Here is a 26,842-nt window from a genome sequence, read left to right as displayed (position 1 = left end):
ACACGGCTGGCGGCTGGTTATACACACAACCATTCGTATCGTGTGTGTGTGTATGTACACTTTGGTTGACGTATGCACGAAATGCAGACAGTATATACATAATATATGAGCACATATAAAAATTTACATGCGTAACGTTAACGTGGATCAGCATAAATGTTTGAAAAATGTTGGAGAATTGTAATCTACCGCGATTAAAGTATTATAGTTTTGGTGTAACGGCTACAACGGTTCGTAGGTTAAACTCGCAATCAGTTTCAGTGCGTTGACAATTCATCGTACAACTGTACTTTCTCTAAAATAATAGTTCTGCAATCGATATCAATAGCTAAAGTACAAGATGCTGCTGCGAAGATTATATCGTGTTACAAACTCCAGTAGAATTCTTCAAAGAGCAGTTCAATATAAAAATACTTATCCAGCACGTAAGGTATGGGGACACAATTGTCAAAATATGGTATAGCAATAGCTGTATTATTTAAGTATCAATAAGTCAAGATAATTTTTTTCCAGACGGAAGATAGTATGCAAATTATCAGGAAGATAACAATAATGTCGCCATTCACTGTAATGGGAATAGGGATTGTGAAAAACAACGACGAGGACAAAGCCCAAGTTACAACAGAGGAACTTCTTACCAAAGCAGATACGCTTTTTGATCGGGGAGATTATAGAAGTTTATACGATCTTTTGTCAAGATATAAGGTAAATCAAATTATCTAAAATATATATACATATAACACATATCTATATATTCACTTATATACATACAATTGTAATGTATAAGCTGTGCAGCTATACATAACTCTAATATATCTTTTGTAGGATAATAAGGATGTTGAAATCTTGTGGCGTTTAAGTAGAGCTATTTATAAAATGTTTGAAATGGCTAGTGACATTGAAGCACGAAAGTTAACTTATGAAGGATACGATGTGTTACGTACGGCTCTTGACATTCAAGAAGATCACTATGCAGTACACAAGTGGATGTCTGCGTTTCTTCATTATAAGAGTCTCCTGGAAGGTACAAAAGCACAAATAAAAGAATCGTACAATATCAAGAAACATATCCTGGTAAGATATTTGGCAAATAATTAATCTGATTATGGATTTTAATTCGCAATTAAAATAATGATATATTATATTTTATAAATAATGTAAAAGTGTGTATGAAAATGATCTCACAAATTATTACGGCAATGATTGTAGATAGAATCATCTCAAATCATTGTTATTTTTATAATTTTATATTGTAGAGAGCGTTGGAATTAAAACCTGATGACGCAATGCTGTTTTACCAGCTCGGATGCTGGTGCTACGAGGTTTCGAATTTGACATGGTATCAACGAAAATTAGCATCCTTCATATTTGGGGAACCACCAACTTCGTCCTTTGAAGAAGCGTTGATGTATTACGAGAAAGCCGAGAAGGCTGATCCAAATTTTTACAGTCGCAATTTACTAATGTTAGGAAAGACATATTTGAAATTGAATCGTAAGGAAGATGCGAAAAAGTATTTGAAAAAAGCAGCTGAATTTCTGGCGAGGGATGACGAAGATCAGAAGGCAAGGCAGGAAGCACAAAAAATATTAAATAGCATGTAAAGACGATGCGGATAAATATCTTTATAAACTACATTCTCTTATGTGAGATAAAATTATATATTTGATTGTTTTAACATTTTTGTTATTTAAGAAATAATTTTAGCATAATATTGCGATACTAAAATGTTAAGATGCTACCATGACAGTAATAATATAATTGACATATTTATCCATATGTACTGTATTCATATGTACATTCATATGTACATATATGTTTAAAGTATTTTTTACGCAGGGACCACATATGATATATGTATATTGTATATGTATACAAATATATGAAAAGTTAATAAATGTGATGGGCCAACGATTATATCACGATTATATTATATTTATTCTACAATCAATTAAAGAAATTGCTGTGCACGTGTGTCATAAAGATGGTGTTACATATTGTATCTCAATGATCGATTGAACATTTTTACATATTTACTAAATGTATATTTTTAATAAATGTTATGAAACAATGATTATATCAATTATATTAATTCTACAATTAATTATTTTTATCAGTTAAAGAAATTGCTAATGATCGATTGAACATTTTTACATATTTACTAAATGTATATTTTTAATAAATGTTATGAAACAATGATTATATCAATTATATTAATTCTACAATCAATTATTTATCAGTTAAAGAAATTGCTATGCATGCGGGTATCTCATAAATATGCTAAGATTTTGTTTTACGGCGCGATCGAATATGATTGGTTCTGTGGCGCCAACCAATCAGATTCAGCCGCTCGGCGAGCAGGTTGGCTGTTTGAACGCGCCCTATACTTCAGCCACATTCAGCCACCTTCGGCCATCTTTCGCCGTTCGCCGCGGCGCAAGTCGCAAGCGCGAAGTCATCGGGTCGCGCGATTTACGTGACGAAGTACGTGAGATCGTGCGATTTAAGTAACCGAGCGCAGTGGATGCGTCGACCGTTTAATCGCGTCTGCATCTCGCGTCATTTAGTTACGTCGAGTTATGTCGCGTAAGCGTGTCTCGAGTACATTTTCGGACGGTCCGCTCGATTCAATTTGGTTCATTTGGCTTCTGATTCGACTCGCGTTGTATAGCCGTCGCGCGGCGTCGGTATGAAGTTGGCGTCGATCGAATGTCTCGGGCGCGTAGCCGGAGTTTGAACGATAGAAGAACGCCGTGACACGTCGGATCGTTTCGTCTCGCGGGAGTGCCGGATAATATGTCGCGATCGTCGTATAGTGGACAATTGGTTCGCTCTCGGTCGCGTTTCCGCGAGTGTTGCGCGTTTCGCGAGTGTGCGGCGACGGGACTTGAGACGAGGACGAGGCCTGGGACTTCTGGGAAACGTCAGGTTCATTGGCAGGTGCGTTGACAGGGCATCGTATCGATGAGTAAATTTCTCTGTTGTATTAACTTACGCACTTACGGCGAGACTAATGGATTTTGTATGAATACAGTTTCGTGAGGGTGCGGTGACGAGACTTGAGATGAGGACGAGGCCTGGGACTTTTGGGAGGCGTCAGGTTCATTGGCAGGTGCATTGACAGGGCATCGTATCGGTGAGTAGGTTTCTCTATTGTAACGTTAATGGATTTGTATGAATACAGTGAGATACATTTAGCAGGTCCTTGAAATAGATAGATTGGCCTGGAATGTATCGCTTATTTGCTACAGCAACGACACTACCCAAAAGTTGCCATTTTTTAATTGTTTGCCAAAGAATAGTGAGAATTTAACGCACTGAACGAAGAGCGGCTGATATATAGCTATAGACACTTTTGTTCCTCTACAATCAATTGTTACACTTATTCAAAAAATAATATTAAACAATTTTAATGACTTAAACATTCAAATTTATTTTCTGGGAAACGTTTTATTTTTTTATTATGTCATTGTTGAAGCAAATGAATGATATGTAATATTGATTCGTTGTGCGTGCAAAAATACACACGCACAGAGCTCATAGAACAGAGCTTATTGCAATTATCGATGCGTTCTTGATTGATCTGCATTTATAGCCAGATCATTTGTTTGAGTCACATTTTTATGTAGATAATTAAATAATAATTACAAAAAACACAAACCCTTTGAAACGTACTGCAAATCTCTTTATTATATAAAGAATAAGTAAAGAGACAAGTAAAAAGTATTTTTTTTTAGTTAGAATATGGTTAATGATTCGAACAATTTGAAATCGGAAACGATAAAATAAAACTATTGGTTTTATTTTTAATAATTCTACAATTTTTTGGATAAGATTATGAAAATAATTCTAACTAATTACACTATATAAAAAAATTGCTTTAATCAAGGATGAACTAAAATACTATTCACGTTGTGTCAGTATACTACAAAAGTTTCTCAAAGTTTTTTGTCAGATTTTAAAAGATTTATTATTCTATATGAAAGATAGAAAGTATTTTATTATTTAAAAGCAAAGAATGCCGATTACGATTGAGTAAGTAGCGAGAAACAAATGTTACAAGCATATCGAAATAAAAAGACTCGTAAATGTTACAGAATTTTATTTGTTATACGATAGTTTCCGCATTACACTACTTACTTCTAATGATAAATAATTTATATTGTCGGAGAAAGGTGCATATATATGTGGGTATCGAGCTGAGACGCTGATATTATATACTTGATGGGACAATATCAGTACGTTTTCGAAAGATTTGAATACGTTCTAGACGGTATCGAGATATTACATATAAAAGGTTCAAATACATTTCGGATAATATCGACATTAATTGTTGGGTACTTGATTGGATAACGTTTCTTACAGTTACCTGAAATGCATCTATAATTATTACAAAACTCGATATTACTTTTTTTTTTAATTATCTTATATTACCTGATGAAACGATATTTAGACATTGAATTGACTAAAAGTTTCATAAATACGTATTGAATTTAATCCCGTCCCTAAATGCAGAATAGAAAGTAATAGCGAGGTGAAATAGGGTGCGATGCTCTCAGGATTCGAAGTTAGCGTAATAGGACGATATTTGCGCGCCCCATTTTTACGCTTTTACATTTTAGGCTTTGATCACTTTAATATATCCAATGTTTAAATATCATAAAACTCTACATGCGACCCGAAATTTTTAAAGGGCCTGAAAAAATTACAAAGATATTCCCCTATCGACTTCAACATTATCGAGAGAAACATTGTACAATATAATTATGAAAATTATGATACCCCTGTATAGTTTTGCTTTCGCAATGACGTATGATGTTAACGTTTCACGTGCGTCAAGTCGTTCCTTCCGTTCTTGGAGATAAGGTCTACCGTTTATATAATTACATGTACTATTTCGCAAATCTATATACACGTTGTACGTCGACGACAGTATTATTTGCATGTGTATTCCTCAGTACGCTCCATGCAAGTCTCGCAGTGTACGCGGCAGCACCAGTGAAACTTGCATCTGCACTGCCAGGTTCTCGTGAATTGATGTGTGTTGTAGCCGCGACCGCAGCACATTAAATCGCATCCATCGGTTCCTAAAAAAAAAAAAAACAAATATTCTCGTGAGCGCGAGAAAAAGAAACCGTCTTATCGACGAATTATCGAAGAATTAATTTTCAAGTCTCATTATTCGATAATTAAATTAAATATCGAGATAATAACAATACATTACATCAAAGATCCGATACGGCAAGCTTTCTCTTACCTTTGCTAGTACGATTGCAATATCTGCCCTGCGTGCCGAGGCTGCCTTGCGTCAAATCTGGCTCACAGTAATTGGGGGAGGGTTGAAGAAAAACTAGCTCGCTCCTTTTTGGAATTCTCTTCAGGCTTATACTCGGTCCACCGGTGACCTTCGTCCTTTTCAGGACCAAATGCGGCCTCCTGGACTTGCCGGTTTTCTTCAACAGCGGCTGTCGATTGTGCCGCGGCTTGGCGAAATCGTTCGGCTTGCCCTGAGTTTTGGCGTCGTTTCCCAATATGGGCACCATTTCCGGCAACATTGAATGCGACATTGCGTCCAGTGTCTGAAAGTTATGAGCCACGTAAAATGATTTGCTTTAAATTTCGAAAATGGCAACGGGAGCACTGTTATAAACCAAACGATCATTGAATGTCTGATTTATATAATGAGCGTATCGTATTTTAAATAATCGTAATAGAGACACTCATAGAAGAAATTACCTGAACTGTGGGTGGGGGAGGCGGTGTAATGGCGATAACGGGTCTAGCCCTGTAATATTTTTTCATAAGCGCATCGCCGATCTGACGAAAACTGGGCAACGTTCGCCAACACGTTCTCACAGTGCAAGATCCAGATACACCGTGACACTTGCATTCCGTTTGCAAGAGAGCCTTAACTATCTGAAAAGATAAAACATTACAAATAATATAATTATACGCGGTTTTACACATTCTTTTCATTATCGTCTGACAGTTGATATTAAATTTTATATTAATTAATTTCGAACGAGATGCAGTACAATATTAAAAAATAAAACCTTATTCAGATTACATAAAGAGTAATTTGTTTTCTTCAGCAAGAAAGATCTCTACTATTTTTCGTATTGATTTCACAAGTCCAAATATATGACAGAGACTTGTATAGAATATCGAAATGCGTTTATACATCATATCGAAACAGATTGCAGCTTACACCCGTGCGCTTAATAAAACGTACATCGATTTGTTCCTTGCATTATACACGCGTATCCTATGCAAATTCAAATCTACACATGCGACCGGAGCCTTTTTGGTCGGAGAACGAGAACGAGAACGAAAACAAAAACTTACAATGCGCCCGATGAGAATGAATGCGTCGCCCGATGCTTGAATCATTTTCAAAAGATACACACGGATCCATTACGAAGAGATCAATGGCGTAGAGCTTCGACTGTCATAATATTGTATATAATTCAATTGCTTTAGCCACTTTGTGTGCAATATTTTTCAAAATATTTTTTATTACATTCAGAAGTGTAAAAGAACCTATGACTGTACGCGTAATGCACGTTATACACATAATACAAGTTAAAATAATTATAATTAAATAATTAAATCTTTTTGTTCTTATAATTAGCGTTTCAAGTCTTAGCACTTTTATATTCCTAGTATTTTTAAAAAGATTTTTATTATGGGATATCTATTCCTATAATATAGGGAGGTACTATACGTCGCTTTATACCTGTATAATTTTTTTAATTAATTCTTTAATTCTCATTTGCTTGCTCTAATCATAGTTAGATTAATGTTTTCATTCAAATTTCCTTTAATCTGTTGGGAATAAAACTTGGGTTTTGTCAGATTATTACTCTATCATTAAACACACACACAAACTCCTCATTCTTCTTAATTTCCATGTTCTTAACTTTCTTTTACTGTCCTAGCTTTCTTTTACCGTTTCGCTGATTTATATTTTTCACTTGGTCATGCGTAAAATGGAAATGTTATATATATGATTATTTGTTACAGTCATTTTGGGTATAGCCAAAGCATTTTCATTTCACGTAGTGGAATAAAATAAAAATTGTAGAAAAGTATTAGAAATTAAAGTGTTAAATCTTCTTAACTCCGATGTTAAGAATAAGAGAATTCGTTTGTGTACTACTCTTCATAGATTTGCACGACTGTTCGAATTGTTGCGAGCCACTCGTTCTCGCGTTTGCGAACAATTCCGATGTTCGTTTGAAATAATTGCAGCGCGCGGATTTCGCGTCGCCACGCCACTGGCGCGGGAGATGCATTTCGATTAACTCGAGGGTGATCTTAAACGGTTGTAATCGTATCGAATGTTCATCTGCAAAATCCTACGCACGCTCGATTCCCGATGGGGACCCTTCATTGTGCGCCGGCCGCGGACGGCGCGGACACGACGCCGTACGCACATGAAACTGGTTTAACATTTCGAATTATTCCGAGCGCACCGCGGCCGGTGCCACATACGGAGGAGGTTTAAAAAAATCCTCAAGGCATAAAATATGTGGCGCGCCGGGGCGATCAACGTTAAGAATAAATCATTACCTCCGGGAATACACGTACGCGCGCGTATACGTACACGTACGCAGATCAACAGCGAGTTTTTATTGCCCGCTTGTAATAAGGGCCAATCGAGGTAGACGAAAGCTCGGGACGAACTTTCCCCAATTAAGGCGCGCCGCCCTCGCCGCCGCGCCTCACCTTCGGGCATAACGCAATTGTTTCTCACACTCGTTTCCCCTCGTTTTCGATCATCAACCTTGCTGCGCGAGCATAATGATATAAAAAAAGGGTCGTAGATTAGATCGGGGAGAATAATTTTAATTCTCAATGTGCAGCAGTAATTTTTTGCCATTCTCCTTCTCTCTTCTCTTCTTTCCCTTCCCTTCTGTCTCCACCTCTTTCTTTTTCTCTCTCAAAATAAAAATTGGACATTAGCATAGACAGAACATTAAGACATCTAGATACGGAAAGCGAGTGTAACCGTCTACGCGAATCGCAGAACGACATTGTCTTCTTCGGTATAATTGGCTTCCCGCGTAGGTTATTGGGCGATAAATCAAAATTGATAATGTCTGATTTGCATAGACTTGATGAGCGATGGACGCGCCTCATTATCGATATTATCACCCTGTTATCCGATCTAATCCGTTACCCACGGTCTTCGCACTAGTTAACATGTCAGGTTGAATTTCTATAACGATTTTCCAATACGAAATATTACAAAATTAACGGGCTGACGCACGCACAACATTCTTGACATCCCTATCCTTAGTACATATTATCTCCATAATATTATAATTCTTTAAACTATTGCTCGTTTACTAATTTTTCACAGCCACGTTACGACATAATTATATATAGAATGAGAACACGAATGAGATAAAATATTTCGCATATCATTGCAATAAGAGTGATAGAAAAAGAATGTCAAGAATAGGCAAGTTGTTCCGACACTCTAAAAATACAAAAGAGTGACTGTATCTTCAGGAAATCAGTAGCTTTGTAGCACGCGATCAGTTTGCAAGCGTAAATATTTAGACATACAAAGCAAATTAAATTTTAGGGGAACGGCAGTGTGACCTCTTCAATTATATTGCATACCTTTTGTACAATATACGCTATTATATAATCGTAGAATCTCATGTAATATAATCGCACGGCATGGTGATTGAGAAATGGCGAAGTGCCGTGCCGTCGTCAAATGTCGGCGAGCTTAATCTTCGCGTTAAACGATTTCTCTTACGAGTTACAGTAATTAGTATTGCTTCACGGCAATTATTATGGTGCTCATTACATAGTGTGACTTTCTGCTGACGCATATTTTATGACCTGTGAAGCCCCGCGTGTGGGCTTCTCTCATAAGAAAGTTATCATCTTTTTTTTCTACAATAATCATGAAGATAAAAATGCACGAAGAACGATACTATTAATTAATGCGCTTACCTTTCTTCCGGCTTTATTATTGTGAAGGTTCATCAGGCTCCGAGCGTCACCTTCGATCTCCCTCGCATCCAGAAACCTACGCGCGAACCTAACATTAAATTATAATATTAAAATTTGTGCGTATTTTAGCGTTCGCCGTACTTGTGACGTATCCGCGCCGTCGCGAGCAAGCTGGCGTAAGAAGCTACGAGAACTGATAGTGCAAATTAATTAACTATCAGCTTAATTACCTCATCCCGTACGTGACGTCGGCGCTGCATCCGCCCCACTCCCAACCGTTCGGCGGTAATTCCTTCCTCGTCCTACAAAAACGCGATATTAATCGATAATAATTAACACGTTGCGTGCTGTGCGCGAAATGCCGCGGGATTTATAGCTACCTTACAGCCGGTTCACAACCGCAAGCTGTGATGTTGCCACGGCTGCAAGCTGCGGTCACCGCGTACGTGACGCCGGCCGAGCTTATCGCGTACGTGAAAGCCGCCTCTCTGCTACCTGCAAATAAAAAAAAAGTCAAATTTTCTTACTTTTTTATCCCTTTATATAAATTAGAGGGTCGAATTTAATTCTTATGCAAGAGAAGTTGAAAAGACAAAGCAAATTTGAGAAATCTTAAAAATTCAAATTGATTGTGTTTCTTATTTATTTTTAATATACATACATATAGCCTTATTTTATTAAAATTTGAAAAATGTGTAATCTATTATTATATATAATAATTTAACGCCTGATGGCTTCATACATGAACCGTGGTTCATTTCAAATTTGCACGTCGACTGTATACCGAAACTCGAGTTTTCACGACAGCAGGCACATTCAAACGGACGTTGCCATGTCAAGTATTTCCATCGCGCAAATTTACTACAACTAGACGTTCGCCATCGCACGATGCGCGCAAAGCGCGAACGCAATTAATTACGCCATGCTCTCAGCTCGTTTACCGTGTCGAATGAATTATCGTACGTCCGTTTCCTCACGATGCTCATTTTTCACTCCATTATCACAGTCGACACCTACGCGCCGCTCTGTCACGAATCTGTCCGAGCCGGTTGGCGTTTCACTCTATCGTCATCAAACTCGTCCAGCTTTAAATCGTTTGTCAGCGTTTGCCAGGACCGGCGATAATCTCTCATGTAGAATCAGTTAAAATCTTTACTCGTTGAAGGAGAGCTATATATATACATTAGCCCATTATTGGCTATAAAGACACTTACTTTTTTTCGAACCTTTAGGAATCAATTGCTTTATTGAATTGTGCTATTAAGGTAAATTATTGCATTACCATTGCGATGAATATGGTAAGACAACAAGCGCGTTTACGCTTCTCTCGTAAAATCGCGGTCACAATACTGTATTAGACATCACTTTTTTCACCATTCAGTTTCTATTATCTCTAGATATCTAAGAATATATAACAGGGTAGAGCATGTTTCCTCAGAGATGAAGAGTTTATTGTGAATATTATTTTATTTGGTCGATTTCTTTAGATTCAGATTTTTGGATGTTCTATTGCTTTTGAACTTGGTCTGTATCTTGTGTCATTAAATAAAAGATCGAGGAAATATTAAGAAAAATTTGAGCGATTTGTGAGAGATTGTCGCGTACCCGTTTGCAAAGGCATTATCCAAGCATTGTGTTCCTCGCGAGCGGCGCGGCGCTCTGGGACGCGTCGTGAGGAAAGCTGATTGTGCGCGGAGACACCAACGAACACCATCGGTCAAAAGGTTGATGAATTTATGCTGAGCGTTTATGTCAAAGGACGGCAGCGCGGGCATCTATTTAGCGTCAGAGGAGCTGGTAAGGGGTAAATTTATCGTTTCGTTGGCGTTGCCGCGTCGCGCTCTTTCTTTCCCGCTCCACGCTCCGATGGACGAAGAGAGGTGTCCTTTCCATAAATTCATTTCAGCTGTAAAACGTGAACGCACCAAATGAGCACGGCTTCCATATTAGGGCCCGGCTCATGCCATGGCGATACCGAAGAGTCGTTGTTCACTGCCGAACGGGCAATGGCGAGAGTAGGCCTCAATCTATTTGCGACGTATATGTGTATACGCATGTAGTTCCATGTACATGCGTGTATTTGTGTGTCACATTATCCGTGTACTTATTAACGTCTGAAAATATTGCGGAGCGGCAAGTAAAACGAGAATAGATTATCTTCTTGCGATGATGGAATAATGTTCTTGTTAAAATTGATCCTCGTTCAAACGACCGCGCTGATTTCCGTACAAAAAGCCGAAGAATATGCTCGTTATTTGCACCCGACTTTACATTCCAAAATTTCGATTGGATTTAATTGTTTTGTAATATATATTTCGTAAATTAAAATGAAAGTAAAGGACGATATCGCAAAGTGATAGTCATTTAAATGACGGAGGTAAAAAAGAAGAGAAGAGCGCGAAGTCGCAAGAGGAATGGGTCCGTGATCGATCGTTATACCGGCAATCTTTTAATTTATATCATTGCATTTTAAGTGACTCGCGTAATAGCCACGCGAAATTTATAAGCCACCGCGTCACCGAACGTGGGCGATTATTTACGGTGATGGTGCGACGCGTACTTAAATTTAATAATGAGTGCGTATAGTTGATCTCATCGCGATCCTTCGTTTATCGTATTATTCATTTCTTAGCGATGGTCATTTATCGATCAGAGATATTATTAATGCAAGGCTATAAACGTTATACGTATCAGCTTGCATATATATATAGTTTTTAACCGACGGTGCACTCATTTTATATCTCGTTATAAAATAATTGAAAAAAGTATTTGTATTTTTATTTCATTTTAATTGGTACACCTTAGAATATGTGCAGAATATCCTATCCAAGTTTTACTAAAACTGTAAAGATATATATTTGTTTAATTTTACTATGTAATTTTACACATCCATCTGACAATAAGAGAAACGATAGGTATCTATCGTTGGTCAACTCATGATCTGACGAGACGAGTATCATTTGTTAATAAACAATTAAAAAATATTTAAGTCCCATGCATCAATAGTGGACAGGCAGGCCGCGGCCGGTCGTTGCGATTCTACGTGAGACGTGGAATCGACTATTTAAACGGAACCTTAATTAAGGCGCGAATCTCGAGTTAATACGCCGCCGGCATTAAAACTTGCACGAAATGATCCTGACAAGGGTTAAATTTCGCATCTTACTTCTTGCACGACGGAGGAACACATTGATGTCAGTGGATCTCAAATGGCGATGCGTCACGCATCCACCCACAAGGCTTACATTGTCCAATGGCAGAAAGCCCCCGACGTTTTTGCCCGACACTCCGTTATTATATTCTCCGCGATTTTATGTGAGTCGATCTTATTAAAGATAACGAGCCCGATCATATCGTGTCAGGCAATGAAGTATTTCGCGTGTATCCGTACGGTATTACCGCATCATCAAGGTGATATCCTGACTCGTTATCTCTCGCGATGAAAGGGGACGAGAAAATGATTTGATTCTCCACCAGAAAGACACATTTTTTCGCTCATTTGAAAATGTATGGAACGAGATTCTCTCGACGATGCATGTCTCGTTGCAAAAAAATAATTGTGAAAAAATAATTATGGAAGAACCATAATTGTTGTAACCAAAGAAACTATAATTTAAGCGGTTTCAATTTTCTTCATTGATAAAAAAAACCTACAGCAAAACAATTATTAAATGTTTTATTAGACCGCAGTCGAATTGAAATACTATTCCAGCTCGGATTCCTGGTTTTAACTCTTTACGCGTGTGAGATGTATACAAGATGTATACCATAAACTCTCGGTAGGTGGACGATAAGAGAGTTACCACCTTGGTGAACGGACGTGTACGGCCACCACGACGGTGTTTCCTCCTTGTACCCTTCTTATGTCGGACGAGATCTTTATTTCGCCGCGAAAAAAAAATTTGTCCGCTAGCACGTATGCATGTGTGTATGTATTTATACACGTATGTTTTCTCTCGCTCGTCGTACCGAGGTTAAAAGTTCTCGTATCCATGTCTCCCTTGTCGTGATCATTTGTGTACAGGGAATCCTTATTTGCCTGCGGCGTTTATCACGGCAGGACAGATCATTCGCTGAACTCGCCCACGCGACCTATATCGATGGTGAGCATCATTGATTTTCAAAATGAATGAAACATCGTTTTTTTTCTTCGTTTTAATTGCATTGATCTACGAGAGCGTAGTTTCATATACGTGTATTATTCAATCGAAAGATATACGTTATTTGATTATTTAAGATGTTGTGTGATTTGATAAAAATTGCGCGCAACTCGCTTTTAGATATCGTTAAGGGTACACGATAATCAAGATCTTCGCGATCTCGGGTGCGATTTAGAGAAAAGATTGTAGATATATCGTTTATAGAGTTCCTTTTTTTTTGCATATTATCTCTTTACATGATAGATACATTTTGTCCGAGTAACATTATCGCCGAATCACAACGCGCGATTTCTCCCTTTCCAACTTCGTTCTCAGTTGTTCTACTTTTCGGTTAGGTATATGCTATTAGAAAAGGAGTAGACTACCGACAAAGCGCGTCGAATTGGCGAGCAAATTAAGAATAAGTTATTCTGGTTTTAGTCGAAGAGAGAATTGAAGATTCTCGCCACAAGAATAGAAACTTTTCTATTCTTAAAATCCCTGTCCTTAGTATTTGTGTTCTTAAGAAACCATTCGAATCTCCGCGTTCTCCTGCACTACTTCATCACTATTTCATATTTTCCATTTAGTCACGCATGCAGAATGAAAATATATCATTGTGTGCATGAGCAGAACGAAATTATTACTTTATGCGTGAGCATATTATAAATATAGTCTTAACAAATTTTATGCTGACAATGCTTTAGAGGAAGATCTTGAAGACCTTTCTGTCTTTTTCATTTTTCTTTTCCACTTTTCTTTTGTGTTAAAGAAAGATGATCCTAAATACCTCTTTATGCTTTTATACTTTTGTTATATTTTTCTTTTTACGTATTGTTCAGACTACGTGCTTCATGCTTAGCTATTTATATTATGCTTATGATATTGAGCTATTGAAAAAATAGAAATTGAGGGGAAGCATTAAGAATGGAGTCAATCTGAACATAATAAGAGTAGTAGGAAGCTTTTTTTTTCCGGAAAAAAACTTATCGATCATTGACGAACAAAATTTAAGTTACCGTAAGAATTCTTGCGTGATCGTAGAAAATTTGATTTATTGATGAAGGCTTGAGCCTTCGTCGGAATTTAGATCAACAAGAGAACGTAATAGTAATTAATGATGTACTAATAAATTATAAGTAAAATTAAATAACGATTCAGTTTTCAGTATGTAAGTTATATGTCTAAAAAAAAGAGATTGCATATATAATCCTTACGGATCAGAGGTAATGCATTTGCGATCACGCAAGTCTCAAAAGATTCCTAATTATATGTTGTGATTAAATTTTATTTGTTGAATTTTATTCCTATTTTAACGTCTATAAAAGTTTATGCCAAAGAGAGAGAGAGAGAGAGATAGAGAGAGAGAGAAAGAGGGGGGGGGAAGTGTCAAGTTATTCATGAGACCAAACTGCGCGATGATAGTGAGTAGGGTGGAATATCTTAAAGCTCGTGCTTTCTCTCTCCCTCACGCTGGCGTGAAAGTAATGCACGCGAGCAGAACGCTTCTCTCCTTTTGTGTCACGACGGATGAACCAAGACAGGACAAAAAGCATCACGTTTTACCTCTCTTTGCTACGGGTAAGAAAGTGGAGCCGACTCTTACCGCCGTGTCCTCCCGTCCTTTTATAATTTGAAACGACTCGCCCGTACCGGTTCAATGAATAATCATCGCTCAATCATCATAAACTGCTGCCGAGTGGCTGGATTAAAGTAGGGTGACCATCTTTTTTTGTGTACGACAAAAAGATTTGTGGCGTGATTTTAACTGCAATCCGTTCATGTTTTCGTTGAGATTGATCAGCATGATAATTAGCCAAAAAAAATATGGCGAGCAATTAACGATTATAATTATGTGATATGAAATCGCACGCCATGTATTTTGCATTGAAATAATCTTGCTACTTTTGATAATAGAAGGAAAAACAAGATACATATGGGTATTTATTTTTTAGTCGAATTTACAGTATAAGGATATCTTTTCCGTGCAAATGTTTGTAAGGAAACACTCGAAAAATTATATATATGCACGATACTATAAAATTAGCTGCAATTTTAAAAGTCGTAGATTGGTGAGGTACGACGAAAAATGCGTTAATGACATCGACGCAATGATATAAATAATTTCAAGATTTTAAGATGGGTTTGTAATTAACGAACGATTTATTCGATTTTAACAAATTGCACGTGGTTGCGATTTAGTTTCTGCAATTATGTCTTTTTATGCAAAACCAGCAATAATATCAGATGTAATTTGTTAAAATTTTGATAAGAACGCGCACGATTCCTATTCTGCCGATAAGTTAAACTCGATCAGCAAGATAATTACCCAATTACTATAATTAAGACACACATCTCCACCTAATATTTGTCCGATCTGAATCTGACCGTTGAATTTGCATTCAAATCCACTTCGAGATGTCTTCACAGTTGTTTCTTCTCGGAGAGAAATCTTGTTTCTTAATGAGACAGAATTGATTTTTCTTGACTGATCCAAACAAATAATTATGCACGACTTTTTTTCATACATTAGCAATTCACGTTTTAAAGATTTATTAATAAAATTTTAAAATTAAATTTCTTAAGCTTCGAAAGATTGCAAAATTGTTTTGCAACAATTATTTGCTCTTTCTTAAATTATAATTATTAAGTAAATAATAATCAACAAAATTAAATATTATTTTGTTAATTTTTAGCTTTAAATCCATCATTGTATGTTAAATATTCTGATTAATTTTGCCAGTCTTTTTTAGTTCCGTGATGAAAAGAAAATTATATAATTATTGAACATAAACAAAGGCGATTCTACTTCAAAATCTGTCAGATTTCCGTCGAGTGCGTGGCAGATATGATAACATTGATCAAGATTCCTGTTTGTGTAGTCGTACAATGTACTTAACACGTCATATATTATATGTACGACACTCGTACTCATGCGAGCCGTAACAACGGGGGGTCGCATCTAGTATCCAGAGTCAGTCAGGAGATCCGTGACTGTATCTCGTTTATAGTGTTCGTTACGTTAAACTGATGATTTACGGCTGTTCGTGTGTACGTGTGGTGGCGATGTAGCGTAGTGTAAGACTCTCGCGATGTCATGTGTAACCAGGTACATTACATGTAATCTCGCAAAATAAGGCCTCCTGTCTGCTTTGCAACATTTCGCTATGTAGCGTATTGCGATAGTAAATTTGAACCTGTAATTCTGTCACATCTCACAAACTCCATTTCGTCAAATTTTATATGTGAAAAAAGATTACATTAATACAAAATTAACATCAGGAAATATTATTACATCAATGATTGTACACAAGTTTCATCTGATTTTAATTTCGGAATTAGAATTATTAAATTCGAACAGCGAAATTGGTACAGAATATAGGATTGAATATAACTAATTGCGGCGTTGAATTATGCAAACTCGTCGACGAGGTTGAGGGTTAAACCCCCCTTGCACATATTGCTTCGAGGCTGCAGACTCGCGCATAGAATTACACGCGACGTTCGCGTGACATTGTAAACGAGCGAGGTATCATCGCGCTTGTTATTACAAACCGCGCGAAACTCGTGAAGATCGAGTACCTGTTATCGGAGGAGCCGAAAAAAATAATCTTATAACCGCCACTCTTCGAGCGTTTTCTTGGAAGGTACTTATCGTACACCGTTCCCGATGACCGGTTACATCTTAATAAGAAGGGCAGCAACGACAATCTGTGCGAGTTCATCGTCTCGCTTCCCTCCCTCTCCCTCTCCCTCTTTCTTTCTCCCTATCTCTTTCTCTCCACTCACTTGCGCATCATTATTAATGGCCCCGGTCGACTCGTTGGCGATTTTCGCAGAGGCACTTGTCCACGGCAGCGGTCAACGGGGAAAGAGATACGGGCCGGCGATATATTAATTTATTAACTAGTTTATTTTTATACGGGGTTTAAAGAGATCTTATATCCACAGACGGTGAGAGCCTCTGGGGACTCCGAGAGCGAGCACCCCAGCGCACCGGTCCATAACTCAATCCATACCGGGATCCGCCGCGCCGCGCCGCGGCCCCGGCCGTGCCGGTTGCCGTTGGCACTTTTCTACACTAAAATACACTGAATTATATCGATCCCGTTCGTCATCCCGCCGCATCTTCGCTCCTTTGCCTTCGGCAGATAAATCAATGCCAAGTACTATCTCGGATGATAGTGATGGGGAAACGACTCCCATCTAGTTTTACATGGAAATTCATCTCGCGTCTATCTGAACGATAGTATCTAATAGTCGATGACTGCTGCAAATCTACGCGTATACGACCGAAATTGTTAATGACGAACAAATTATAGATGGTTATTGACAGATTATAGCTGGTCGGATGCAAAACATGAGTATACGATCGATCGCAGTCTCGTAATAGCTTAAACAGATCCGAGTGCATAATTTGATTTTGAATAAATATCAGTTCCACGAATACTGAATGACCGAAGGATATCATGAGAAATGCTGCGGCAACAGCCTCGACCGTAAATTCTTGAGTATGACTCTCTTTCGGGGATTCCTTTAGTCGCACGCATTATCTAATCTAATTATTTTACTGGACGGTAGATGTATACATGCATTTACTTCCCGTGGACGTTTCTGCAAGCCGGCAAATTCTCAAACAATCTATCGAGCAAATTAGCGGTAAGATAACGTTGACAGAGACAGATTGACTCGCGTTGCCGCGCGATATAATTATATTGGGCCCTCGGTATTATCTTACCGATTGTGAAAGCTATCAATGTATAAAATAACGACACTACAAAGTATACATATCCGCACGTGTTTATCGAAACCATGAAATTATATATTCAATTTTTTTTCTATTACTTATTAGAATAGCAAAGAAAATTTTATAAAGTGCTCGATAAAAGATAATCGATTTTTCAATTTTGAAAACTGGTATTCTTCAAAGCAAAAGTAAAAAGACTGACTTTTGAACGTCTTTTCGCACGAAGGATTCGTCCTTCTATTGCGCGGACCATCGCTACCTCGTACATACGTGCGTATGTGTGTCGAACGCGGCATATGCGCCATTTCGCACGGTCATCGACGCGATATAGCTCAATATGAGTATACATCGACGCGGAACAGGAGAATGAATGCATCAACTGTGCACCAGGGGAGGAACCGCAGGCCGGCAGGCAGACAAGCGGGCAGGCAGGCAGGCAGGTAAGAAGGTAGGCAAGCGGGCAAGCGAGCAGGCAGGTAAAGACAGGTAAAGGCAGGTAGACGCAGGTAGGTAGGTGTGTCCATGCCAGAGCGCCGAGTGTGGGCCAGTCCAGTTATTTGAGACGGATAAGAACTTGAGAGAAATAAAAAAAAGCGTGTACAAGCGCGAGAGCAGATATAAGTGTACGGAAGGATGAAGAGGAGGAGAAGGACTTGCAACAGAAATTGATAGGACGCTACATTAATGCAATATCTTCGCCAATGTTATCCAAGGGTTGATAGGGCACAGGGGTGAAGGGAAGGGGGGACAGGGGACGGAAAAGGATACATTCAGTGTTTCGTGTGAACTTCAGTTCCTTCGCTCTCTTTTGTCACTCGACCTTTATTCTCCCGCCTTTCGCTTATCGCTCGTTTGCTATACGCTGTCCGAACGTTGTCATGCGCGGAATAATATTAGCCCTCTCGCGAATTGCATGGAATCACTCGCTGATGAGGGCGATGGTGTGACGAGATAACGATTTTTAGAAGATTTCGTTTGCTGTAACCGGTTGAGAGAGACGTCTTTTGAACACTATTGGAAAAATGAATGAGAAAAAGAAAGAGAGAAGGGAGAAAGAGGGGGGGGATCCCTATGTAATTTCTCGCGATGACATCGGTGGGTCAAGAACGACGTCCTGTTCTCGCTTGAATTGAATTTACAACGGATAATATATGGTCCATCGTTCACGTAATGGATCTCTTAATTACGTCGTTTTATTTGGACGATTAGACGATCGCCGCCCACGTTTTCTCGGATCTCGAAAACTCTCTCGGATAAATCTGCCTAATTTATGAAAATGTATTCACCAGGAGAATTCATTCGAGTGAGCCACGAAGTCTTGGGTCGGCTTTGAGCAGCGTCGTAGCTTCTGTAATGAGTTTTCAGATCGACAACGATCGATGCGTCCAATTACATTCAATTACAATCGTATCTATTATATTGCTAACATTTAACACACACGATATCGTGATTGTACGAAACATGGGTAGAGAAAAAAGTGAAATATTGAAACTGTGCTCCTAAAGGCATCTCTTTCAATGTAGATAAATCAAAATTATCTTAAAAATCTGTATATTTTATATATAGTACTATCAAAAATTTATTTCTTCTTTCATAGCTTTTTTTAATGAGCAATAGATGTTAAACACAATTCGACAAGCCATGTCCCATCTCTACGTCGTCCAACAATTGATGAGGTTTTAATCGTGCTTTGTTTAACTCGAGAATACTCTACTTTTACACATACGCTCGCAGATTATATAGAATGCATAATGCGAGCGTTTTAAGAGCGAGGAAATATTTTAAAGCGTATATCGCTGCATTTAGCTTCGGCATGTCGAGCGGCCCCGTTAATTTCACTAATTAAGTTAGCAACTGACCGCCCTGCCTGTTCCATCTCGCATCCTCTCTCCCACTGTTTCTTATAAGCGTTATTTATACTTTTTTGCGCATTAATTTCTGGCCTTCTTATTTCTCGTCCGACTTCCTCGACGTCGCCGCTTATTTTCCTTCTCCGCTTTGCGTCCATGTCGCCGAGCGTACGTAAACGTTTTCGCTGTTTTAAAAAACATTCCGTGCGACTTTTCTTCGAGTTTAAATTCTATAATATGACATTATTGATTCGCAGATGTGACAACGGTAAAAATTTCAATAAATATTTACGCGTATTTTTGGATGTCACGTCTACAAAAATTACGCGCTCCGTCTTGTGTAAATTTGAATAAAAAGGTAATGATCGTCATCAATTAAAATGCTAAACTCGTAATTAATTATCGCATTCGTATTCGTGACTTATGCAAATGCCCGCACGCAATCATGCAATGGTATTCTCTTTCAACCTCTCTCTCTCTCTCTCTCTCTCTCTCTCTCTCTCTCTTTCTCGAGGGATTTTACGATGCATTATGTGCACATTTCATTCAGCGTGGAATTCCAGAAGTCACCCACAAGCCTTTCGATGATGACGGACGAGGCTCGTACAATGGCAACAAGATAACGGGTAACAAAATGTACGATCATCTCGTTGCGCATTATAAATCACATCGTGTTTACCAAGCTTCTTTGATTCTTCCACCTCGGCGGTTTAATCCGTTCGGTTAATCATGAAAAATCGCTGACTTGCACCACTACGACACGCTACGCTGTTACATCTGCTGTTCTTCGTATACAGGATGTTTCACATCGAAAGGTTCTTTATTAAAAAGTAGAAAAACTAATCTAAAAGATGTCTTGGTCTCAAAGAAATTATACGATCGCGATTGACTTTTCTTCTAAATACAGATTTTTCCTTAGTTATATTTTTCCTCCGTTCTTAAAAGTTTTTACGGAGCTTCGATTTTAAGATGTAACACGCTATACACAACGTGTCGTCCCCCCCCCCCCCGATATGGGCATTTATCCTCTCGACTCTCATTTATAATTTTAATGCCGAGATGACAAATGTGTCGTATTCAACAATATTTTCGGATCGCACATCAGCTTCCGCTCATATAGGATCAGGGATTATCTTGTTCTCGAAAAATATCGCTTTTGCCGTTTGTCATCGAGCCGACCACTATACGCGCAGCTTGTCGTTCGATAGTAAGTTGCTCCCCTTTGGCCATTAAAAATTAAGAAACGAGTAAGGGTACTTGCTCATATATCAAGCGCATGAATAATTGCACGTTGTACTTCGCAAGAGGTAACTTCTGTATACTTCTTTTGTCTAAATACTCTAAATAAAATGGTGATTAAACTGCACAATTACTTTAATCTTATGTTAAAGTATTGAAGTCTATAGGATTATCTAGTGTCACGAAAATTGATTTAGAAAAATATGTATATTAAATCTATTTCTAAAGATATATATTTAATCGCGCAAGCTTGCGACACGGCAATCTTGGCTCTTGAACATAAGTTATATACTTAGAGTGCAGTTTAAAGTCACGACGAAACGGTACCTAATACGAGAATGTGCGATGCATATCTATGGTCCGCTATCTCTTGCCGTTCTGTGATTTTCATAGTAAGAAACGCGCTATTGCAGTTCCAGGTCTCTCGTCCGCCAAGATTTTAGTCGCTATAAAAATGTGACAGCGCGTTGTCGTAAAATGTCTCCTCGAATTAGCGTTAAAGCGACCCAAATAGAGCGCTTAATTTAAGAACTTTTGGTTTTGAGCTTCAGGAAAAATAATTAAGAAGTTTGAATTTTTATCAAAATTTAAGTGGAGCGATTAATGTGAACATTACACCACCATTAGTCTTTCGTAAAATACTCTATACAAGAATGCATATTATTTTTTTTCTTATTGTTTTTTCATGAAATTATGAGCTACATAAATATTTATGCATGATACGCGTTTTGATTTATTAACAGAGGATGGTTGAAAGAATTAAGGTATATAATCGCTGATCAATTATTCACTAACTATACGAGACTAATAATTTTCACGATATGATTAAGTATACGGACGGTTTATTAATTTGGCTCCAAAGTCGTATCTTTAATCACTGAATCTTCGATAATGAGAGAGAATCTGACGTTTAGAATGTAAATGGATAAATCGACAAAATAAAGCACGAAGATATTAATGAAAAGATCATTAGGGCGATACAAGTGCGAGCCTAATAGAATGCGGGAATGATGTAACAGCCCCATGCGTCTTCTTTAACACGTAACATATTGAGGATATTCCAACACACATGCGACTTACTAGTACCTAACAGGTAGTAAGCTACACAACTTTATGCGCGCGTTCAAGTGATGAATTCTAATATCCAAACTTTTCTTTTTTTATATTTTTTATTACGCTGTATTTCCATTGTGGACACTTGGGGGACGTTAACTGCGCAGTTTCGCCCCGCTATACCTACTACTCCATACGTGACAGGGAAGCCTTTCGCGGAGCAAGGAGTCGTTGTACAAGTATACAACGTATGTAACATCCGTGATATATTACGCGGCGTAATAAATACCGGGCGCCGGTGACAGAACAATCCTTACCCACTACCACCACGTGGCCGAAGACCTGATCGTTGGACACGTGGGAACAGTTCCAACGGTGATGTCGGAACTGGTGCCGGCACTCGCGCAGACCCAGCGCGGCGCCTTCGCCCACCGCCGGCATCGCGTGCGGCGCTTTTCTGCACTGCTCGCGCTGACTTTTCGCCAATCCGGGGATGCGACTGCAGACAGCCGCGCCGACCACCACCGCTCCGACCACCCTGGAATAAAAAGATCCGTCGTGAGAAATGTATAATATAAACGAGAAGATAAACGCGTGATAAATACTTTGACGAATGTGATAGAAACTATTTCGACACGTTCGAAAATCTCATCCACCGTTTAAGGAGAAGATATAGTTGCCAATTCCCAAGACTATTATTAATTAGCTTTATATTTCTTTTTTACATAACTAGGTCAACGTATCCGAATTATCTTATTTTTATTTTCTTTCTCATATAATTGTACACCACTTAACATTGTGTACAGTCAAGGACTTTGTATTCGTATGATAAAACCGTATGTGTGTCCGAAATAGAATAACTTATATTTAAAGATTCTTAAGAAGACGATAAGTAGAAAAGTAATTTTACGAGCATTCATCTTTATCATCTGCATTTCGATATCTTGACGAGTAAACAGAGTGGTTAACAGGTGCTAAAGCCGATACGATGACAAGCTGAAACTTGATATCCTCAGTCTCCTGCTGGTTCATTGCATAATTTATAGCCTATGGCATCTTTCTTAAGCATTCTTGCAAGGTAAATGTCTGTATTTTTAATTTTCTTCTTTCGATAAAAGAAAAAAAATAATAGAAAGAAATAGAGACCGATAGAGATATATCATTTTGAAGGTGATTTATAAAATCGCGCGGTTCATCCATCATTTCGAGAGAGCTATAAATATACCCTTCATTACGAGCCACTTACGATTCCTTCCCGATCAAGCAATGAAATATTAAGGCGCTCGAAAGTACGCGAGGGTGGAGTTATCAAGTACTGGGGTCGTCGGGGTGGGATGAGGTAAGAGAGTATCAAGCTAAAGAAAGGATCGTAGAGGAGGGGATGTAAGACGAGCAGGTTGAATTTCTGAGAAGCATGAAATTGCGACGATTACGCCGTGTCCCCAGGGCGAGAGATATTTGCATTGGAATGCATCGCGCTGGGGCTCTCGCAGTGGCCGCCGCCGAATCTCTCCTCGTGGCCACGTGGTGGGACAATCTGGATGTCCTGACGACGAACACGAGAAGAGGTAGGGCGATGGCGTGCCGCCGCGAAAACAAGCCGGCCCCGAAATCGCCCGGAGGGACTTCGTTCCTCGTCACGTCGCTTTCGCGAGGCATAAACGAGAAAGACGTTGACGCGAGAGGTCCCGTCATCGTCCCCTTCAAAGATTTGGCATGCGCATTCTCGTTGACGGGAAGATGCAATCGCGCAAGGGGCCTGCTGAGGTGGAAAAAAAAAAGAAAGAAAGAGGAAAACGTTCCCCGTCATTTCTCATAATAAGTACGAGACAGTGAGAACGGGCTTCTTCCTGTCCCGTGCATTTGGTCCCAGTTACATCCTGATCATGATTACATTGTGACAATGGCACATATCGCTACGTACGTTGGATTAACTGAGAAATTAATTAGAGAAGCGATTTGCAGAAAAATCTGACGATATCCAATTGCAAGAAGGCGGCAACGTTAAACGTTAATAGTTACGTTCTCCTTCTTAATTATGTGCTCGCTACGTTACTCGTTAACCTTAATTAAACACGAGTTGCACCATGACGACGCCTCGAAGGCATGTCATGGACGGGCAGGTGATAGCGGTTACTCATTTGTCTTCATTGCTCGTTACTTAGTTAAGATGCACTTTATCACGATTATGTTCACGTCTGACGAATTGTTACAGCACTCCCGGCTTTCGACAAAAAAAGAAATTGACAATTCCAAAATGATGATTGTTTTATGTTTCCTATATATTTCAACGTTTACATTATTTTAAATGTTTAATTAGTTTATTTTTACATTTTATATCGGATGTAATTTAAAAAAAATACAAATAGCTTTCCGTTTTCAATCTGATAAACATTTCTCAAATGACTCTAAACTAAATAAATACGTGGAAGAATTTTCTATGCAAGTGATATTAGCTGAATTATATTTTGTATACATACATTATTTTGACTAAATTTTATTTCCGCCCAAGATCTTTCCAAGTATCTGTTAAAAAATATTTCGGGGAACTTTTTCCAAATTTTGTCCTTTGTATTTTTATATTAATTAGATTATATTAAACGTTGAAAACTACTATTGAGAAGAGTGCACCTGTATCTTTAGTATGATGATCGAGTAAAAGAGAACAACGGACTCGCGTACTTATGCTCAGCAGCAATCCACACGTAGTCATTAGAGCATAATGTATAACATTACGTCCGTCTCATACGGAGGCTAATGGTGTGCTATTTGCAACAGGGTACCGCAGCACCGTTCGCCATTCGACCGTTAAAGTCGCTGTCAGGGCAGTTCCAATTATGTACCGCTTATTTTAATTTTTACATATTTTCAAACATTGTTTTTATAATCTGATGAAGTTAAATTCCTTCTAAACTAATGCATTTATAATACATATTTATAGTAGGAATAGCTAGTAGTGTAAAAAGTCACGATAATATCTTATTTGCAGGTCCATCGTAGATTTGAATAATATTGTGAAAGTCTATTTGAATAATATTATGTAAAGATAATCAAAGTGCGATTTATTACCGTAATCAGCTATCGATACGTTTGCTCTCGATTATTTGACATTACTCAATTTATCCCAACTCCGGGCGTTTAAGAGAACCATGGAGAAACGTGAATGCCGAGGGAAAATAATCAGGTTCATATGTGTAACGTTCTGAATAATAAGCCATCGATAAACCGTCGTTAAAATGCCTATGCATAGAGAGTGGGCATATAGAGAGCTCGCGAGATTCTATTTTTCCCCGAGTAAAATTCTATCAATTTATAGTAGCAAAGAGCCTATTAAGCATTATTAGTTCCATTTATGGCACTCCTCCAAGACTAATTTCCGAGTAATACCGAACTCCTTTCTGATTCCTTTGCATTCACGCTTGCTCGCAAATGATATACAATCTGAAATGTAGCGCAATATTTGCAAGCACAATAATACTTCAATCTGGTTTCATTCCCAGTACCGATTTTACATTACACGTCTCAATTTCTCGTTGCCGGTATTTTTCGATAGAATGAGTCACGATCCACTGATTCATCTGGTTGCGGTCGCATTTTTTGAAAGCAACTTCTATGCGGTTAGCCGCAGAAGTCAGAATGAGGACCTTCCTAGACTAGATAATATCAGTATGCAAGGAAACTTGGTATCGTGTGTTATTATAAAGCGACAAATTATTAAAATGGAACGGGTTGACTTGAAATAAATCCCTCGAATAATCCGTAGCGGTTACAGGTTACAGGTATCTGTTAATGCTGTCTTGCACGTTAGATTATGGGAATTGACATAGAAAGATGCATAGTAGATACGAGAATATCAGTAGTGCACGCTTGGCGCTTCGCTCTGCTTCGATGATATCTCGATAGCGTATGACACCGCGGGGGTTCCGTGGTTGAGAATCTTGGATATATAATACGCCGTCGCTCCGCTTACTCGAATAACTGTAAATCTTCATAATGCCTCGCGCGATGATATCGAAGATGCCATCTGCAAAATGCTCGTCCACTACGAGCATTTTGTAGAAACGAAAATGGCGTATTTCTATTTTTACAAAAATTGCTCGACGTCTCGGCAGCAACAAAATTGCCAGTGGAAATTTAAATGTCAAGAGAAGAAAGAAGAGAGAGTGAGAGAGAGATTCAGGCTAATAAATAAAGATCTTGTATTGTAATAGAAAGTAATAATCTTTAATAATCGCGTCACATAAAAATGTATCGAGTGCAAATTTTTCAAGTAAAGATAATAATCGATATCGTTACTCTCTCCTGTAATTCGCGTTATCTGATATTTTGATATGCGCTGTCTTTATCTGTCTTTTAACGTTTGCTAAAAGAAGAAGTGCTTCGTAAATAGCACCTTTATAGTTTCGAGGTGACACGTTCCTCCGACTCTTTCGTCATCAAATTCATCAACAACGAGACACATGCATCATTTCCTTATCTAGCTCGCAGATTCATGACTCGCGATCGCAAATTCGAGATACGTAGTGAAATCTTTCCTACGTCGCACGTTTAACTCCGTGTACAAGAATTGTGGAAGTCGTGACGTATAATACGAATACGATAACGAAATTAATTATCTAAGAAAATGCATTTTAATTTATTTTAATTTCAAATCAACGACAATTCTTCCTTTTCTTTTCTTTGTAAGATTTGTAAATTAATAATTCACTAAGTCGTTTGGAGAATACCGTCGTACGTTCTTTTTTTTTTTACTTGAAAGATAATGTTTCATTGCGCAACGCTGTATCACTGATTGTCATTCTGACGGAATTCGTTCAGCTTCACGCCAGGAACGAGCTATT

General features: G+C 38.3%; 2 protein-coding genes across 5 annotated transcripts in view; one reads left to right on the top strand and one right to left on the bottom strand.

The window, feature by feature from the left end:
- Positions 1 to 29: 29 nt before the first annotated feature.
- Positions 30 to 1,917, top strand: LOC139817315 (regulator of microtubule dynamics protein 1). The gene is made up of 4 exons (XM_071785293.1): positions 30 to 430; positions 514 to 705; positions 826 to 1,074; positions 1,257 to 1,917. Exons 1-4 carry the CDS (start codon positions 341 to 343, stop codon positions 1,602 to 1,604), a joined length of 879 nt encoding a protein of 292 aa, XP_071641394.1. The 5' UTR covers positions 30 to 340; the 3' UTR covers positions 1,605 to 1,917.
- A 2,170-nt stretch (positions 1,918 to 4,087) lies between these two features.
- LOC139817678 (protein Wnt-7b) overlaps positions 4,088 to 26,842 on the bottom strand; it is a 49,991-nt gene continuing 27,236 nt past the window's right edge. For 2 of the 4 annotated variants that reach the window (XM_071785932.1, XM_071785930.1), the window contains exons 2-8: positions 22,319 to 22,539; positions 9,354 to 9,468; positions 9,204 to 9,275; positions 8,974 to 9,061; positions 5,737 to 5,916; positions 5,258 to 5,579; positions 4,088 to 5,087 (exon numbers count right to left, since the gene is read on the bottom strand). In XM_071785932.1, the coding sequence (XP_071642033.1) occupies positions 4,936 to 5,087; positions 5,258 to 5,579; positions 5,737 to 5,916; positions 8,974 to 9,061; positions 9,204 to 9,275; positions 9,354 to 9,468; positions 22,319 to 22,539 (1,150 nt within the window). In that variant the 3' untranslated portion in view covers positions 4,088 to 4,935. Of the gene's footprint in view, positions 5,088 to 5,257; positions 5,580 to 5,736; positions 5,917 to 8,973; positions 9,062 to 9,203; positions 9,276 to 9,353; positions 9,469 to 9,715; positions 9,849 to 22,318; positions 22,540 to 26,842 lie in introns of those variants that run through there. The other 2 variants (XM_071785931.1, XM_071785933.1) reach the window with 2 other exon arrangements.

Source organism: Temnothorax longispinosus, chromosome 8, assembly GCF_030848805.1.
Source record: "Temnothorax longispinosus isolate EJ_2023e chromosome 8, Tlon_JGU_v1, whole genome shotgun sequence".
Classification (NCBI taxonomy): domain Eukaryota; kingdom Metazoa; phylum Arthropoda; class Insecta; order Hymenoptera; family Formicidae; genus Temnothorax; species Temnothorax longispinosus.
This window is presented reverse-complemented; position numbering and strand designations above follow the sequence as displayed.

Excerpts from the sequence above, each read along its gene's own strand:
- LOC139817315 (XM_071785293.1), top strand. The coding sequence starts at position 341 with ATGCTGCTGCGAAGATTATATCGTGTTACAAACTCCAGTAGAATTCTT. Across the intron at positions 706-825 it reads ATCTTTTGTCAAGATATAAG|GATAATAAGGATGTTGAAAT; the intron begins GTAAATCAAATT and ends TATCTTTTGTAG. Across the intron at positions 1,075-1,256 it reads ATATCAAGAAACATATCCTG|AGAGCGTTGGAATTAAAACC; the intron begins GTAAGATATTTG and ends TTTATATTGTAG.